General features: G+C 34.3%; 1 protein-coding gene across 1 annotated transcript in view; it reads left to right on the top strand.

Annotated features, from left to right (window-relative positions):
• Positions 1-16,833, top strand: part of ETNK1 (ethanolamine kinase 1) — a 70,856-nt gene that overhangs the window by 48,001 nt on the left and 6,022 nt on the right. Inside the window, exons 5-7 of the mRNA XM_044228372.1 lie at positions 4,102-4,185; positions 6,095-6,255; positions 16,640-16,713. Of these exons, the coding sequence (XP_044084307.1) occupies positions 4,102-4,185; positions 6,095-6,255; positions 16,640-16,713 (319 nt within the window). The remainder of the gene's footprint in view (positions 1-4,101; positions 4,186-6,094; positions 6,256-16,639; positions 16,714-16,833) is intronic.

Below are 16,833 nucleotides of genomic sequence, written 5' to 3'. Positions count from 1 at the left end.
AATAGTTCTAGCTCAGTGTTTTTTCATTCATTCATCCCACTATATGTCCAAGCATATACGTGGATAAGAATGTCAGAAATGCCATACTTTGTTCTTAGTGTTTAATGCTTATTCCTTCTTACTGCTTATTCCTTCTTTGCCACTACCCATTTAAATATATGTGTTATGATTGTGTCTAGCATTCTGTGCAAAACCCTCCATTTATAAGCATTTAAATACTTACTGTCTGCTAGAGATTACTGTGTGGATTGCATGATGAACAATGAAAGGGACCTAGTGTCCTTCCAGGAAGCCATATTCCATGTAGTGGGGGAGTCAGATCATGAAACAGATATTTATGTTCAGAATGATGAGTGTTGTGGTGAAGGTATACACAGGTACTACTGGACACCAGAGTGAGGGATGAAGGGAAAGTTTCTCAGAGCAGAATATTCCCTTTCTTTGTATGAGAGAAAAAGCTTTTTGCTAACAGTACTGTAATTGTGGTTATTTTTTCTCTTTGTTCTCTTTCTGCTTTACCTAACACTGCAGAGTAAGTAGAGTGAGTCGAAAAGGTTTTCAAGTTCTCATATTGGTTATTTTAGTTTTTATTTTTATCCCTTTCTCCTTAACAAAATAAGGGAATCCAAACAAATGTAGCATGTGAATTTTATAGCCTTAATTAATAAATTAATTTTTGGGGTTTTGAAGTACTTTAAAAATTGGCTGTTTTCAGCTGTACTAAGATTTGAACAACTAAACTCAGTAATGTGTGAATTTCATTTCTGTGAAGATACACAGGAAATAAAGTAATGAAAAGAAAAATGTAGCTTTTGAAAAATTGGGATATAATGTTATTCTTTAATCTTATGATTTACCCATTATGTGCATTCAGTGTGCTAATTATATAAAGATAAATAATACATAGTCTTAACCCTTAAAGCAATGCTTTACTTTTTTAGAGGTCAGGGATCCCTTGAGTTATCTAGAAATTTGAGAAGGCCCTCAGAAAATGAACATACATATAAAATTTTGTAAAAAAAAATTTAGGGAGTAGTCTCATTTTTTTCCATCCTTGAAACCTCAATTAAAAATTCATGTCTTAAAGAATTTAACAAGGTAGTTGTCTCATATGAGCAATTAATGATTAATAGTGATGTGGATGTTCCTTTAAACAATTGGAAATTTAAGAAATCAGAAGTTAAATTTATGCAAGGAAAAAAGTTTTCTGTTAGTAGGAAACCATTTTCCAGTAATTTGATTTTTCTGGCACCCAAAATAAGTGAAGTAGGCATCTTTAATTTTATTTTGTTGCAGAAGATTAAATTTAAGGTTGAGTTCCACTTTGTTTGCAATAGTTTGAAAAAAGAATAGTTAATACAGATTTTTTTAAAAAACAATTTTCCTTTTAAGCTTTGTGTCTTGTAAAATGTGAGTTTGCCAAATTTTCTTCATCTGCTACAGATTAGGTATGCCATTGTTGCTGCCATGTGGCGGCGCACCCCGTGCTTCTTAAACGCACTGACTGGAGGTTTATCGCATCACTTGTTCACATGCACGGAGCCTGGTAACAGCCTCATCTGTATCTTGTTAGCTTCATTTTCTTATTTTTTAAATTTCATTATTTATAAACTCAACATTGCATTTAAAAATAAAGGCTAGTTTAATGAATTAATGCTACTACAAAAAGTCATTGCTAAAATTTTCATACTGAAACAGATTTTTAGCTTTTGTTAAAATGATCTATGCTTTATTTAAATTGTATTTACAAGCAGGCATTTTTACCTGCCATTTTAACTGTATTTGCCAAATTCTAAATATAATTTTGAAAATTGAAATTGAAGCTTCTGTTTATGTGGCAAAAGTAAGCTTCAGGACTGGGCTGTGTATTTTTATTGGCATGTAACAGTTAATATGAGCTCTACAAGAATTTGTGTTTAAAGAGTTAAAGCAATCAACAGCTGCAATTTAAAAAAAACCTGTGTATTAAAACTGTTTGGTTGGCTCAGCTGTGCAACCTGTTGAATCTTCTTGAATCCTGTTTTCTTAAGGCTGGCTGGATAGGTATATCCCAGATCACTGTTTATTAGTCTCTTATCTATTGACAATTTTGTTTAGGGAATTCATAATCTTTTTAAACTGTCATTTTTTTCCTTCTGAAAGTAATGTTTATTGTAAGTAGTTTAAGATACAAGGGAAAAAAGGTCACTTGTCTCTCACCTGTAAAGAAACCAGTTGAAATGTATTGTTTTGGTTAATTTCCATTCATCTTTTCCCCCCTATGCATTATGTGTTCTTTTCTCTCTCTCCAGGCATAATATTTTAATAATTTGGATCACTGTGTTTACTCTTTTGTATCTTTTTTTCATATAACATTTGTAATTTTCCTGGTCATCAAGTAATTTTTGAAAATGAAACTTTTATTGCTTCTCGGCCTTTTGGCTAAGATTAAGTTTGAAAATGAAACTTTTTTTCATGGGTGCAGAGTATTTAATCACGATGGTGGTCTTCACCCTCTTATTCCCAGTGGTATCTAGAACAAACTCTAAAACATGTTCTCACTTCTATTCTGCAATTTAGTAAAGTGATTTGGTTAACTTTAAGACTTTCTGTGGGATAGTTTTTTGAATTCAAGACTATAATACTTGTGGTAGTTGAATTGCAGTGATTTATTATAGTCACCAACATTTTAAAACTTTATATTTATTTTGTCAGTATGTAGATTTTGATAACGGTTTTGATACTCTGGAGATGCTCACTTAATTTACTCTAGACTTGACTGTTTATACAAATTCAGAATTACATACTAACGCAATTACAAAAACTTTTTTGCTTTTATGTAAAATACTCCATTTGCCATGATATTTTTGTGTTATGTAATTCTCTTTTTCTGAGTTTGGATATGATCAACATATACCCCTAAATTAAACATATATATCTGTATCAAGATGATATAGTTCAAGAGTTCTTTTATTTAGGAAATGCCATTTCGTGCAGACCAGGAGTTTGTTTCGTTCCTTTAGTTTGATGTTTAAAAGACAGTGTAACTAGGCATTTGCTATGCATTTTCTCAATATAAGCTGCTTAGAAACTGTTCTTAACAGCCATCTCTGTTCGTGTATCCATTTTAACTGTATGACCCTGTAAGCCTTTGAGTTTGTGATGCCTGGTGTTGACAGTGACCCATTTTTATTTTTATTTTTTTAACGTCTCTAACTTACTTTCTCTCTCTCTCTCTCTCTCAGACCTTTTCTCTTATCTCTCTTTAAGAAGGACCTACATCTTTGTTGAGACAAACCCTCTATAATACTTAGTACTCAAAAATGAATGTTCCTGAGCAGGAGTCTGTCCCTGGGCAGGTGGAACAGGATTGTCTTTGGAGAAATATAATGAAATATGCATATATATTTAGCATTAATTTAGAATAGGAATCTAGCTTATGTAAAAATTTCTCAAATTAAAAAAAGTTTATTATAAATGACTGTACCTTTGTTTTTTTTAAAAGATAAAACAACCACCTTAATGCTGCTCAGGTATGCTATTAGAAATCTTATTTATGTAGCATTGCAGGAAAATCAGAATTTATAGCAACTAATTTCTTAAATTAGGTATATTGTTAAGTTTGTCATCAAGTATGATAGTGTATCTGCAGGGTTCACAGAATTTAAGTCTTTTAAAGTTTATATTTGATTTATATATGTAAAGTAGCTTGTCAGTTTACTTTCAGAGTATCATACTTTGTTAAAATTGCAATAGCTTATTAACAGTTTTCAAAGATTAACTGTTCATTTCTAATTAAACTTGAATTTTTAAGTGACTGATGCCCCCTTGTGGTGAAAGAGATATTTTGGTTTTGTTTGAATTTGGAGAATGATTATTTTGACTTTTCTTTAATATAGTGGACATTAATGTTCACAGAGAAGCTGTTGACAATATATAATTTGAATTTTGTAAAGCTCATTGCCATAAAATTCACAGCCTTACCCTGTATTGTCTCAGAAGTGCATGTAACCAAGCACATAAAATGAGACAAAATTTTGGAAGCTGTTAATTACAAATAGCATAGGGATTTTCTCATCTTATATATGATTTCTTATGTCTTTGTTTTTGTGTCTCACATAGGTGATGTACAGTTCATTGATTATGAATATTCTGGATACAACTACTTGGCATATGATATCGGAAATCATTTCAATGAATTTGCAGGTAAAATCTAAGCTTAACTAGTGGAGCAACATATATAACTTTGAAATGATACCTTTAGAATTGTTTTTTTGGTTTGAGGTTTTTCCTTAGAGAAGTTCACCTGGGAGTAGGAACAATATTTTTTAACCTTTTTCTGACCTTGTTCTTTGTTTTTCTTTATTATTGGAGGAAGGAGAAGAGATGACCCTTTCCTTAATTCCTTAAGGAAAATAAGAAAAGAAATAATACTTGTGGCTTAGAGTAAGACCTGATGTAGTATAAGGTGCTTCATAAATCTCATCTGGTTTTTTCCTCCACATTCCTATAAGTTGGGTTATTCCCAGTTTACAAATGGAGAAAGTAATTTACCAAGATCACAGTAAAATACAGAGAACTAGGATTTAAAATTAGAAAATTATTTCAAAGACTTTGTTATTTTCATGGTATACTTTGAACTTTAGGAATAAGAAGCTCAGTAATTTTTTTTTTTTTTTTTGTCTTTGGCTATGAATAATTGTAAAGCTTTCCATTTTACCCCTGAAAATTAGTCTTTTATCACTCTCAAGTATAGAAGTTTCAGGCTTATTTTAAAGGGAATTAATTTAAAATACATTTTATGAGTATATTTGGAAACACACAAAATGTTCTAAAACTAAAGATTAGGAAATTCTCCTATATGGTTTATACTTAGTAGGAACTTTTCATTGCTGAATTTGTATTTGTATATATTCATGCATTTCTATATTTTCATATACTTTAGGTTATGACTAGGAAAAAATTAGAAGAGGTTTTAATTTACATGTTTTCAGTTATTTCCCTATACCAAACTTTTCATATACATGCTAATATCCCCACACATGTGCTGTATATATTTTCACATATCTGTAGGGAGGGAGAGAGCTGTGTGTATATGAGATGACTAGGAAAGAATTGGAAGGGGTTTTAATGTACATGTTTTCAGTTATTTCCCTATACCAAACTTTTCATATGCATGCTAATATCTCCACTCATGTGCTGTATATATTTTCATGTATCTGTAGGGAGGGAAGAGAGCTGTGCGTGTATGAGATACCACCATATCCTTGTTAGTATGATGGGTAGTCACTGCTGTGGATCTGAAAGAGGAAACTATGGTGATCCTAGTATGATTTTCTGTAGGAAAAAAATCAAGCTAAAGCTTTCAAGTTAGGTAGAATTTGAGATGTGCAGGTAGAACAAAAGGAAGGCACTGCAGGAAGGAGGAAGAAAATGTCAAGGTGAATATACCTGCTTGTAGGATATAAACTCATGAAGGAGAATTTAGGGGTTGGGTTATAAGACCAAGTAAGTAAAGTTTGGATCAACTTATGAAGAATGTTGAGTGTTAGGCAAAATACTATGAACTTTATTTTTTAAGTTAGCATTTTTCAAACTGCACATCTTAAAACCAAATTTGTGGGGTAATTATTTTAAAGCAGGGAATGGAGAAGGAAAGAATTAGAAAATATCAGAGTTGAAAGTATAGTTAGGGTATATATTTTTTGTGGAACTTAATGGTAAGGGAGTGTATCAAGTTTCAATATAAAATATATTTCTTATTCTGTGAGTAATGGTAAAAATGTTTTTAGAGCTACAGTTCTAGGAAATGCTCTAAATATTATTAGTGTGCAAAAGAATTTCCTGAAGTGCTTCTTAAAATGAAGATTTGGGGCTTCTGTGGGTGGTTGAAGCTTTCACACTTTGAGGAGAAATTGAAGCAGTAAGAATTGATGATGATGATGAAATGTATTGTGCCTTAGAATTTAAGTTGGAATACATTATGATTTTTTTGTTTATTATTTTAATAAATGCTATTAACATCTAGTTATTTTAGGATTCCTTTAGGGATTATTAAAGTATATAGGAGATAATGTGTTTTTAAAATCTTTAGTCTACTTTTTTTCCATTTCAGGTGTGAGTGATGTAGACTATAGTCTCTATCCAGACAGACAACTACAGGGCCAGTGGCTGCGTTCTTACCTTGAAGCATACAAAGAATTTAAGGGCTTTGGGACTGAAGTTACTGAAAAGGAGGTGGAAGTACTCTTCATTCAGGTCAATCAGTTTGCATTGGTAAGTTTAAATATAAACAATGAGAGATTTTTTTTTTTTTTTTGTAAGATTCTTAATACACTTTTAAAAAACTTTTAAATTTTCATCATCTTCTAAAAGTTTCCCCTTTTGAGTTCTGAACATTTTTGTTCAAATAAGGACAAAACACTATTGTTGGGGTGCTTGGGTAGCTCAGTGGGTTAAAGCCTCTGCCTTTGGCTCAGGTCATGATCCCAGGATCCTGGGATTGAGCCCCGCATCCAGCTCTCTGCTCAGCGGGGAGCCTGCTTCCTTCTCTCTCTCCACGCCTGCCTCTCTGCCTCCTTGTGATCTCTGTCTGTCAAATAAACAAATAAAATCTTAAAAACAAAACAAAACACTATTGTTTATAGTTCCTCTGTTGTAATGCTTTTGAGGACAGAAATTTTGTTTCATTCACTGATGTATCCCTAACCTCTAGAATAATAGTGCATATCCACATGGTAAGTGCCCAGTAATTATTTAATGAATGGATTCTAGTTAGAGTTCAGGTTAATTGTGAAACAGTTCTTTATATTATATCTATTCTCTTTATGTTACAAAAAACATATAATCAAAAACAGATTTATGGGAAATGAGATTTTCCACAGTATGTTTAATCATCACATCTTAAGATCTTTAAAGTAGATTGGAAGAGCCAGTAGAATTATGTTTTCATAACATAACCAGTATTTTGTCTTCATTTTCTTTTGATGAGCAGTTATTTCTAGACCTACTTCTCTGTACTCTCAAGCACATTTATTTTTTAAATAATAGTTCATTTAAATTACCTTTGGAGATTGATGTGATGAATTAGAATGAGCTTTCGGCTAAGGTGTTACACAAGTGAATACTAGGTTGAAGATATTTTAACTATTTTTAGTTTTAATATAATTCGGTACAGTTGACATGGGGAATATTTGCTGTATTGTCTTTACAAATAGACTCTGTTGATGGCTCATGGGTTACTGTTTGCATTGTCTTAAGAGCGGCATTTTCCCAGAGCCATTCAGAATACATCTCAGGTAAGAGGGTGTGCTGAAACTTGACTCATCTTCTGTTCTGGTATCTACTTTCAGTAGAACTGTTGACTAAATTAATGGCATGCTCTCCAGCTGGTACTAGGATGCCTGCTGCTTCTATATATTCTATTTAAGGATGATCTTAAAGCAGGGAATGTAAGGTTTTCATTCTCACAAGGTCATTTAATGAACTTGAGAATCCCTGTAATAGTTCTGTTTAGCCAATTTCTATATTAACATGAGGAATATTATTGTTGCTATAATTTACATTTTTTTAATATACCCATTAACATAAATTGTTCCTAATGCATTAGTTTATTGATTTCCACAAAAAGTCTACATAGCTTATAAATTCTTAGTCAAGCAGAACCACTGCTGACTATTAAGAGAGCTAACTGGGGTTCCCTTATAAACTTTTGATGATAAAAATTTAGTAGCTTTGGGGGCATCTGGGTGTCTCAGTGGGTTAAAGCCTCTGCTTTCGGCTCAGGTCATGATCCAGGGTCTTGGGATCGAGCCTTGCATCGGGCTCTCTGCTCTGCAGAGCAGAGAGCCTGCTTCCTTCTCTCTCTCCCTGCCTGCCTCTCTTGCCTACTTGTAATCTCTGTCTGTCAAATAAATAAATAAAACCTTAAAAAAAAATTTAGTAGCATTGGGTACTGTAGTTGTTATATATACATGGTATTGAAAAATAATTACTTCTGGTTTGATTATCAAGTTTTTTATACATATCCATTAATCAGATATCTACTAATTATTATTACTTTGGGATATAGATTGGAGGCTTAAAAGAAGAAGAAAACAGTGCATCTCTTCAATGTATTAATAATTTGGAAGGGCAGATAATTTGTACAAAATACTTCTTTTTGGGTAACATTTAACACCCATCGCTATTTGAAATTCTTAGCAGATTAGAATTCAAAGGAAATTTATTTAACTTGTTTTAAAAAAAAAAAGTATTTAACCTGATTTTTTAAAAAAGAATATATGAGGGCGCGTGGGTGGTTCCTGGGTTAAGCCTCTGCCTTCGGCTCAGTTCATGAACTCAGGGTCCTGGAATCGAGGCCTGCATCAGGCTCTCTGCTCAGCAGGGAGCCTGCTTCCCCTCTCTGTCTCTGCCTGCCTCTGTGCCTACTTGTGGCCTCTCTCTCTATCAAATAAATAAATAAAATCTTTAAAAAAAAAAAAGAATGTGTGAAATGTACAGCAAACATTCATGAAACGGCACATGTTCAGTAGAAGATCTTACAGAAAAAGAATTAGAGGGTGGTTAATGAGATACAAAACTTTAATACTTTTAAAATAATACTTCTCATTTAACATGTCAATTTACACAATCTTTAGTTTTATATAATCATTATATAGTAAGTTTATTATGCTCTGAGATTCTCATACCATTTTCCAGTTTTTCCTCATTAAGAAACTTGAGAACCAGTTCTGAAGCCAACTTTGGTTTGAGTTCCTCTTCTAGTTTAAATTGTGCTGGAGTCCTCTCTCTTTTGAGGTGGGTTACTTTCTTGTGTCAGGGGCTCTTTTGCCATCTTCAGAATAGAAACAGTATAGCAGAATTTAGATGAATGCTCACATTTGGCTTCATCAGCCCCTCTTATTGAGATTACTAATTCTCCTGAGATTTGATGTATCTGCCTTTCTTTTTTTTTTTTTAGAAATAAAATCTGTGTTTTAATTAAACTCTTTTTTTTCCCCCAATATATTTATTTTCAGAAAAACAGTATTCATTATTTTTTCACCACACCCAGTGCTCCATGCAAGCTGTGCCCTCTATAATACCCACCACCTGGTACCCCAACCTCCCACCCCCCCGCCACTTCAAACCCCTCAGATTGTTTTTCAGAGTCCATAGTCTCTCATGGTTCATCTCCCCTTCCAATTTACCCAAAAGCACATACCCTCCCCAATGTCCATAACCCTACCACCCTTCTCCCAACCCCCCTCCCCCCAGCAACCCACAGTTTGTTTCGTGAGATTAAGAGTCACTTATGGTTTGTCTCCCTCCCTATCCCATCTTGTTTCATGGATTCTTCTCCTACCCACTTAAGCCCCCATGTTGCATCACTACTCCCTCATATCAGGGAGATCATATGATAGTTGTCTTTCTCCGCTTGACTTATTTCGCTAAGTATCTGCCTTTCTTTTTCAAGATTGTTTTTGTAGGTTTTTTTTGTTTTTTAAGCTAGCCAGCTTATGTAATTCTCTTACCAACTCTTAATTTCATCCCATAATCATTTAGTAAATGTCTGTCACATTCTCAGGTGTTTGAATGAGTAAATAATTGGGAAGGTAGGGGGAAGTAAAAGCAAACCCCTCAATCTTTTTTTTTTTTCATCTTTTATGCATTCCTCCTCATACCACTGCTGTCTTGTCTTCTCCCATCATTATTAAAAAAAAAAAAAAAAAAGTTCATGTCAGGGTTGCCAATAATGACATAATTACTAAGTCCAGTTTAAACTTTGTCTTTTTTTTTTTTTTTTAATTTATCTTACTTGCTCTGCCCATATCATTTAACAGTATTTACCATTGATGTTTACAGTTTTTTCTTTCATTACTTTTTGTGATAACTATTCTTCCTTGGTTCTTCTCATTTGTGTTTTTCTGCTCAGTTTCCTTCCCTGACTCTTCCTTTTCTTCTTCTTCTCCCGATCCTCTTATAATATTGGTGTTTTCTGGTGTCCTGAATTTGGGCTCCTCTCCCCTCTCCTTTCACTTCATGTACTTGAATTGGGTAATCTAATTATTATGTGGCCTTTTTTTTTTTTTTTTTTTAAGATTTTAAAAATTCATTAGAGAGAGCCGGCACGAGTGAGGGCAGGAGCAGGGGTAGAGTCATTGGGAGAGAGAGAAGCATATTCCCCCCCTGAGCAGGGAGCCTAACTTGGGGCTTGATCCCAGGACCCTGGGATCATGACCTGAGTCAAGGGTAGATGCTTAACCAGCTGAGCCACTCAGGCACCCCTAATTCCATGACTTTTACTGTCCTTTCTGTTAATGAGCCCAAGTTGAATTTCTTTCCTATGTCAATCTCCCAATCAGTATCTATCTGTCTCTGTCTGGTGTTCCTTTAGTAATTGAGTGGAGTATGTCCAAACTTGAATTTTATTTCATGCACCTTGTCCTCTGTCCCATTATTTATTCTTTATTCCATCTTGATGAAATTAAAATACTATCTGAATTCTGTTTTCTGAAACCAGGGAAGAAAGAATTTTCTTTTATGTCTTTTGTTCCTCTTCATTCTCATATTTTTTCTTATTTCCAAGTTTTGTTACTCCCAGTTCCTAAAATTCTCTCAATTCTAACGCTTTCTCCTTAGTTGTATAACCTTTGACTAAGCTCTTAATCTCTCACCTGTGTTAGCCTTTGCCAGTCTCTTTGCCTCCAGGTTTTTTTCAGTCTTTATTTCATCCTATACACCTAAAAAGTTATCTTTTTAATAACTAGATCTAATTCATGAATCTGATTGTATCACTTTCAATCTTTATGGTCCCCTGTGATCTTCAGAGTGAAATCCAAATGATAATTTTCTTCAAATTCTTATTTCCCATTTTTTACCTCCCATTTCTGCTTTAGCAGAGTCATGTTGTTTTTTGTACACTCCATGTTTGAAGCCTGTTTTCTTTTTTATAGTTATTTCTTCCTACATAGAATGCCCTTTCCCTGCATCCTCTAGCAAGTTCCTCTTGGTCCATTTGGACATGTCTTAAATACTCTTTCCTCTTTGGGGACTCATCCTTCCTTGATGACTTGTCACGAAGACAGCATATACATATATTACAAAACTGATTTGAGAAGTGGGGAAAAGAGTTTTTTTTTTTTTTTTAAAGATTTTATTTATTTTTAGAGAAAGAGAGAGTACGTGTGTTTGTTCACATGCATGTACACAAACACATGCACACAGAAGCAGGGAAAGGGGAAGAGAGGGAGGGGGAGAGAATCCCAGGTAGACTCCACCCCTAGTGAGCATGGAACCCAGTGCAGGGCTCCATCCCATGACCCCGAGATCATGACTTGAGCCAAATGGGACGCTCAACCGACTGAGCCACGCAAGTGCCCTTGAAAATGGCTGATTAAATGTTTATTGCCAAAGACTTCACGTCTCACTGATTGTTTACTGTAACTAATATAAGATGGCAAATAAGGTATTTGCACTATAAAATCAACTGGAGTATACATACAGGTTTTTAAAGCTATTCAGAGTCTTTAAATACATTGTTTTTAGACGTTGGAAATTTTAGAATTTGGATAATTTCTAAGTTTTTAGGGATTTTTAAGAAAGGATACATTTTAGTTATTTTTTCATCATAAAAATGCTTGAATTTTTCTTTGCTGCAGAGATGAGTAGCCTAGAAATGAAAATGCCCTTTGATAGACGTAAATATCTCTAGTTTCCAAATCTGAAGGAAGTAGGTAAATCACACAACATTATTACATTATTTTATTTGGACTTAAATATTCTCTTTGGGGAGTACAAATAATTAACGGACTGTTTCCTGCATTTCTTTTTCATCCATTTAAGACTGTAATGTTACACATAAACTTTTCATTTTTCACCCTATAAAAGGTGTTCTCTGCCAAAATGAGATTTTTGTGAAGTTTTATACATAATCCTCCTCTAGTGTAGAATCACTTATTTATATGAATGAATGTTGCTTGAGATGGTGGGAAGAGCTGGTTTGATACTATTTTTAGGTGTAGGATTTCCCACTTTCAGTCTTTTCTACTTACAGAACTAGCCCAATAGGAAGAGATTACAGTAGCATCCACAGAAGATTTTTGTATCACTTAAAGTATGTCTTGGTGATTTAGACTAGTGGATCTCAAACTTTTTGGTTTCAGGATTCCCCCTTTAGACATCCAGATTTTTTTTGAAGACCTCTATGAGCTTTTGTTTATTTAGGTTAGTTATCAAAATTTATCACATTGAAAGTTAAAACAAATTGAAAATATATATTAAATAAATATTTTTAAAAATAATAAACTTAGAAGCATGCCTGAGTGGCACAGCCTGATAAGCATTTGACTTTTGGTTTTGGCCCAGGTTCTGATCTCAGGATTGTGGAATTGAGCCCTGCATTTGGGCTCTATGCTCAGCGTGAAGTCTACTTGAGATACTCTATTCCTCTCCCTTTACCCCTCCTGCTACTTTCCCCCCAAAAGAAATGAGTTTAAAAAAAGAATTGCATTTTAAGTGAAAAATAACTGTTTTCCAAAACAAAAAACAGAAGAATGGCATTATTTAGACTTTTACAAAGCTCTGTAATGTCTGGCTTAATAAAAGCTAGATTCTTATATCTACTTTTAGAGTTCATCTGTTCCAACATACTGGTTTGGTTAAAGTATAAAAAGAAAGTTCTGTTTCACATATGTGTTGTTAGAAGAGATGAATATTTTGGCTTTTCAGATAATTGTGGATATTCTTTTTGATACTTCACCAAAACTCAGCAAGTAATCATTTCTTAAAGGTTAGTTTTAATGTGCAGTCTGAAAACATCAGTTAACTTTTTGTACTTCAGTACATTATAAACCATTGCTTTATATGTACTTCCAATGGCTCTTTTAGCAGTGTGTGATTTTGTAATTAGTAAGCATTATTTGGAAAATATGGACTTGAGTTGTACAGATCTTACAAATGTTGATACATCTCCTTATGGGATATAAAAATATCACATCCATTGATATCACAATTAGTATCATTAGAAAAAGTTTTAAGTACTGAATTGAGAAGCTATGAAACTCCCAGAGTCAAATATAGGTTTTCCAAAGTTCTAATTTTAGGTTGAATATGTGAAGACTGTGATTGGCAACAACTACTGTCAATTAGTTTCATTGAAATGACAAATTCTTTGAGAATTATCTGCCAAATGCCCAAGTCTAATAACTAGTTCGAATATCAGTTATTCTTTCAAGTAAAAATGATGTTCCATTAAACAGGAGCAAGTTCAGCTCATAGCTCAGTTATAAATGTTTTTCCTTGAAAGAATCTTCCTCCTTTGGGTAGAAATATAATAAAATTAATAGTTTCAATGGCTTCATAAAAGACATTCTTTAGTGAGACAGGCCTTTTATTTACTGTGTGTTGTGATGATGTATGTGTGTGTGTGTGTGTGTGTATGTTTGGTGCCACTGCCTTGACATACTGTATGGTACCATTAGCTTCACCCACCATTGCTTTTAAACCATCGGTGCAGATGTTAAAATAGTCAGAAAGGCAAGTAACACATTAATAATACTATAAAAAATAGTTTTGGGCCTCGGGAATTTCCCATGGTTGAGAACCACTGTTCTATACTTTAAAAAGAAGGAAGGTTCATTTTTTCTCGTAATTCACTTCTTGATACCTGAGACTTCCTCAGGTAGAGAGAAGACCATTTTTGAAAATTGTTATTTTTATCATTTTTATTTTATATAATATTAATTAGCATTTTATTGAATGTTTGTTACATACTGGGTATAAAGACTAGGTTCCAGTGTGTGTTTTTTCCACATCACCAAGTAGTTCTCCAATTCTCAGCCATGACTGTGTGTCCTACAATTCTGTGTAAGTGTCAGATCCCACAGGTTAAGGATTCAGACTCAACAAGTCCACTATCTTCCTTTTCAGATGTCAGTCTCAAGTCTCACTTGTTCCTTATCCTTCTTACCCACTGGTTATAAAGTGGAGGTTTCCAAAACTTCGTCTGTGGGGGAAATAATTTGCTAGAGTGGCTCACAAAACTCAGGCACTTATTTATGTTTATCAGTTTATCATAAAGGATGCAGGAGAACAGTCAGATGAAGACTTATATAGGGCGAGGTCCAGAAGGGTTCTAAGCACAGGAACTGCTGTTCTCCAAGAGCTTAGGGTGTAACCACCCTCTAGCTTGTAGATGTGTTCTGGTTCACTGGGCCTGGAAGCTCTCTGAACCCCTTCCTTTTGGGTTATATGGAGACTTAATTACCTAGGCAAGAGTGATTAAAACATTGGCCATTGAAAGACTGAACTCAGTCTCACTTCTCCCCTCCCTGAAGGTGGGGAGATGGTGGGGCTGGAAGATCATCTCTCTGATCACAGGGTTGGTTCCCCTGGCAACCAGTCTTCCTCTGGAGGGGGTTTCCAGAAGTCACCTCATTAACATAAACAGGTGTAGTTGAAAGGGGCTTGTTATGAATAACAAGATACTTCCTTTCACTTTTATTGCTCTGGAACTGTTCCAGAAACTTAAGATACAAGATGAAATATTATAACAAAAATATGTTCCCGTTGCTCTTAATATGAAATTCTAAGGATTTGGGGAACTATGAGCCAGAAACAGTAGTTGAAGACCAATACATAATTCTTACTATAAAGCATAGTATCACTTCTTCGTTTTACAGATGGGGAAACAGAAGTATAGGTGGGTTAATTAAATTGCTCAAAGCCATTCGGCTAGTAATTTTTGCAGTTTGACTCCAGAGATCAGCTTTTTTTTTTTTTTTTTCCTTAAGTTAACCATTAGGCTTCATGTGCGTTTACTTTCTGTTTACTCTTTACTGCATTGTTTTTTCTGTATCTGTATTTGATGGGAAGTTATATATCCTGATAGTGGTTTTTTGAGGAAGTTAAACACAAAGCGCATTATTAATTTTTAAATAGATATTTTTACAACATACTTTAAAGAGCTCTTTAGAGGGTAAAAATTTATATCTATCCATCAATCTATAATTTCCATTAATCATTAAAACAATCCTGTGTGGAATACAGAATGGCTAATAATTAGTTTCTCATATTTTTAAAGTGATGATTTGGTCCTTAAAAATTTGTGACTTACTGAAAGTTGAAAAAGGAGTTAGTGGCAGGACCTGGATTTGAACCCCCACAGTTCTCAATTCAAATTAAGAATCCTTTCTCATGGGGCGCCTGGGTGGCTCAGTGGGTTAAGGCCTCTGCCTTTGGCTGGGTCATGATCTCAGGGACCTGGGATGGAGCCCCGCATCGGGCTCTCTGCTCAGCAGGGAGCCTGCTTCCTCCTCTCTCTCTCTCTCTGTCTACTTGAGATCTCTGCCTATCAAATAAATAAATAAAATCTTAAAAAAAAAAAAAAGAATCCTTTCTCTTAACACCTTGTTGTTTCGCCTGTCAAATTGGGTTGTTTGGTTGTTTTAATACTAAGATCACAGCTGTGGAGCAATTTTCTTCTTAGATACCTTTTGTTGTTACTATAGGGAATTTAGCTGAAATAAAACCCTTATCTTTAAGACTTTTTTTCCTAGTTGGAATTTTTCTAGTTGGAGTAGACTGCTTTGAGGGAAGTGAAGTTTTATTAGTTATTATCAGAATCTTAAAATATTTTCATGTTTAACTGGAAATAGATTGTACAGCACACACACAAGTAGTTATTTTACAGCTCCTACACAGTCATCTGTTTTTCTCTTAAAGTATTAAGACGCATTTTTCTCTGACATAAGTAAAATCATGTTACTTTATGTAACATGGTTGTTTATGCAGAATTGTTGGGCTAATAAAAATTGTTTTCAGGGTGCCTGGGTGGCTCAGTGGGTTAAGCCGCTGCCTTCGGCTCAGGTCATGATCTCAGGGTCCTGGGATCAAGTCCCGCATCAGGCTCTCTGCTCTGCAGGGAGCCTGCTTCCTCCTCTCCCTCTCTCTGCCTGCCTCTCTGTCTGCTTGTGATCTCTGTCTGTCAAATAAATAAATAAAATCTTTAAAAAAAAAATTGTTTTCAGGTGTTTGTCATGTCTAGAACATTTTTCACATTTAAATATGAAATTAAATATTTAAATAATTTTTGTTTTTGAGATTTGGATTTCCCTTTTTGTTTTTATTTTTATGTCAAAAAACAAAGTCTTTTGGTAATTATGTATTTTATAGGAAAGCCTGTTAGCAATTATAATCAGTATCTTAGGGCTTATGCTGAACTCTTGTCTTCACAAAACAGTTACAGGAATTGGGCTCTGTGTTTTTTTGTTTTTAAAGATTTTATTTATTTGACAGACAGAGATCACAAGTAGGCAGAGAGAGGAGGAAGCAGGCTCCCTGCTGAGCAGCGAGCCTGTTGTGGGGCTCAATCCCAGGACTAGGGATCACGCCCACGCTGAAGACAGAGGCTTTAACCCACTGAGCCACCCAGGCGCCCCTGGGCTCTGTGTTTTAAGAAGTTATAATACAGTCTAACCTCTTCTGGTGTGTACAGAAGTGATCTGTAGCCATCTAGGTTACTGTACTCTTCAGTATTACCTGTATTTTAAGTAGTTTGTGTAAAAAAAGCATCAAGACAGTATTCTGCATTGAGTTTATAAAAAAGGGAAACATTATTTGATAATTGTTTAATAGAGAAGTGTATTATAATTCTTGATTTTCCTTTTCTCCTTTTTAGGCTTCTCATTTCTTTTGGGGATTGTGGGCTTTGATTCAAGCCAAATACTCGACTATTGATTTTGATTTCCTTGGGTAAGTTTAATTGTGCTGTATATATTACATTTGTCTTTACTTTTTTTTTTTTTTTTGATGTACACATAGGACTCATAGAGTATACCATAGTTATTATTCTCAGTCAAATGTTAGAAGGGT

The sequence above is a fragment of the Neovison vison genome, chromosome 12 (genome assembly GCF_020171115.1).
Source record: "Neovison vison isolate M4711 chromosome 12, ASM_NN_V1, whole genome shotgun sequence".
In the NCBI taxonomy this organism is placed as follows: Eukaryota; Metazoa; Chordata; class Mammalia; order Carnivora; family Mustelidae; genus Neogale; species Neogale vison.
Note: the sequence above shows the minus strand (reverse complement) of the source record. Positions and strands in the feature narration are given on the sequence as shown.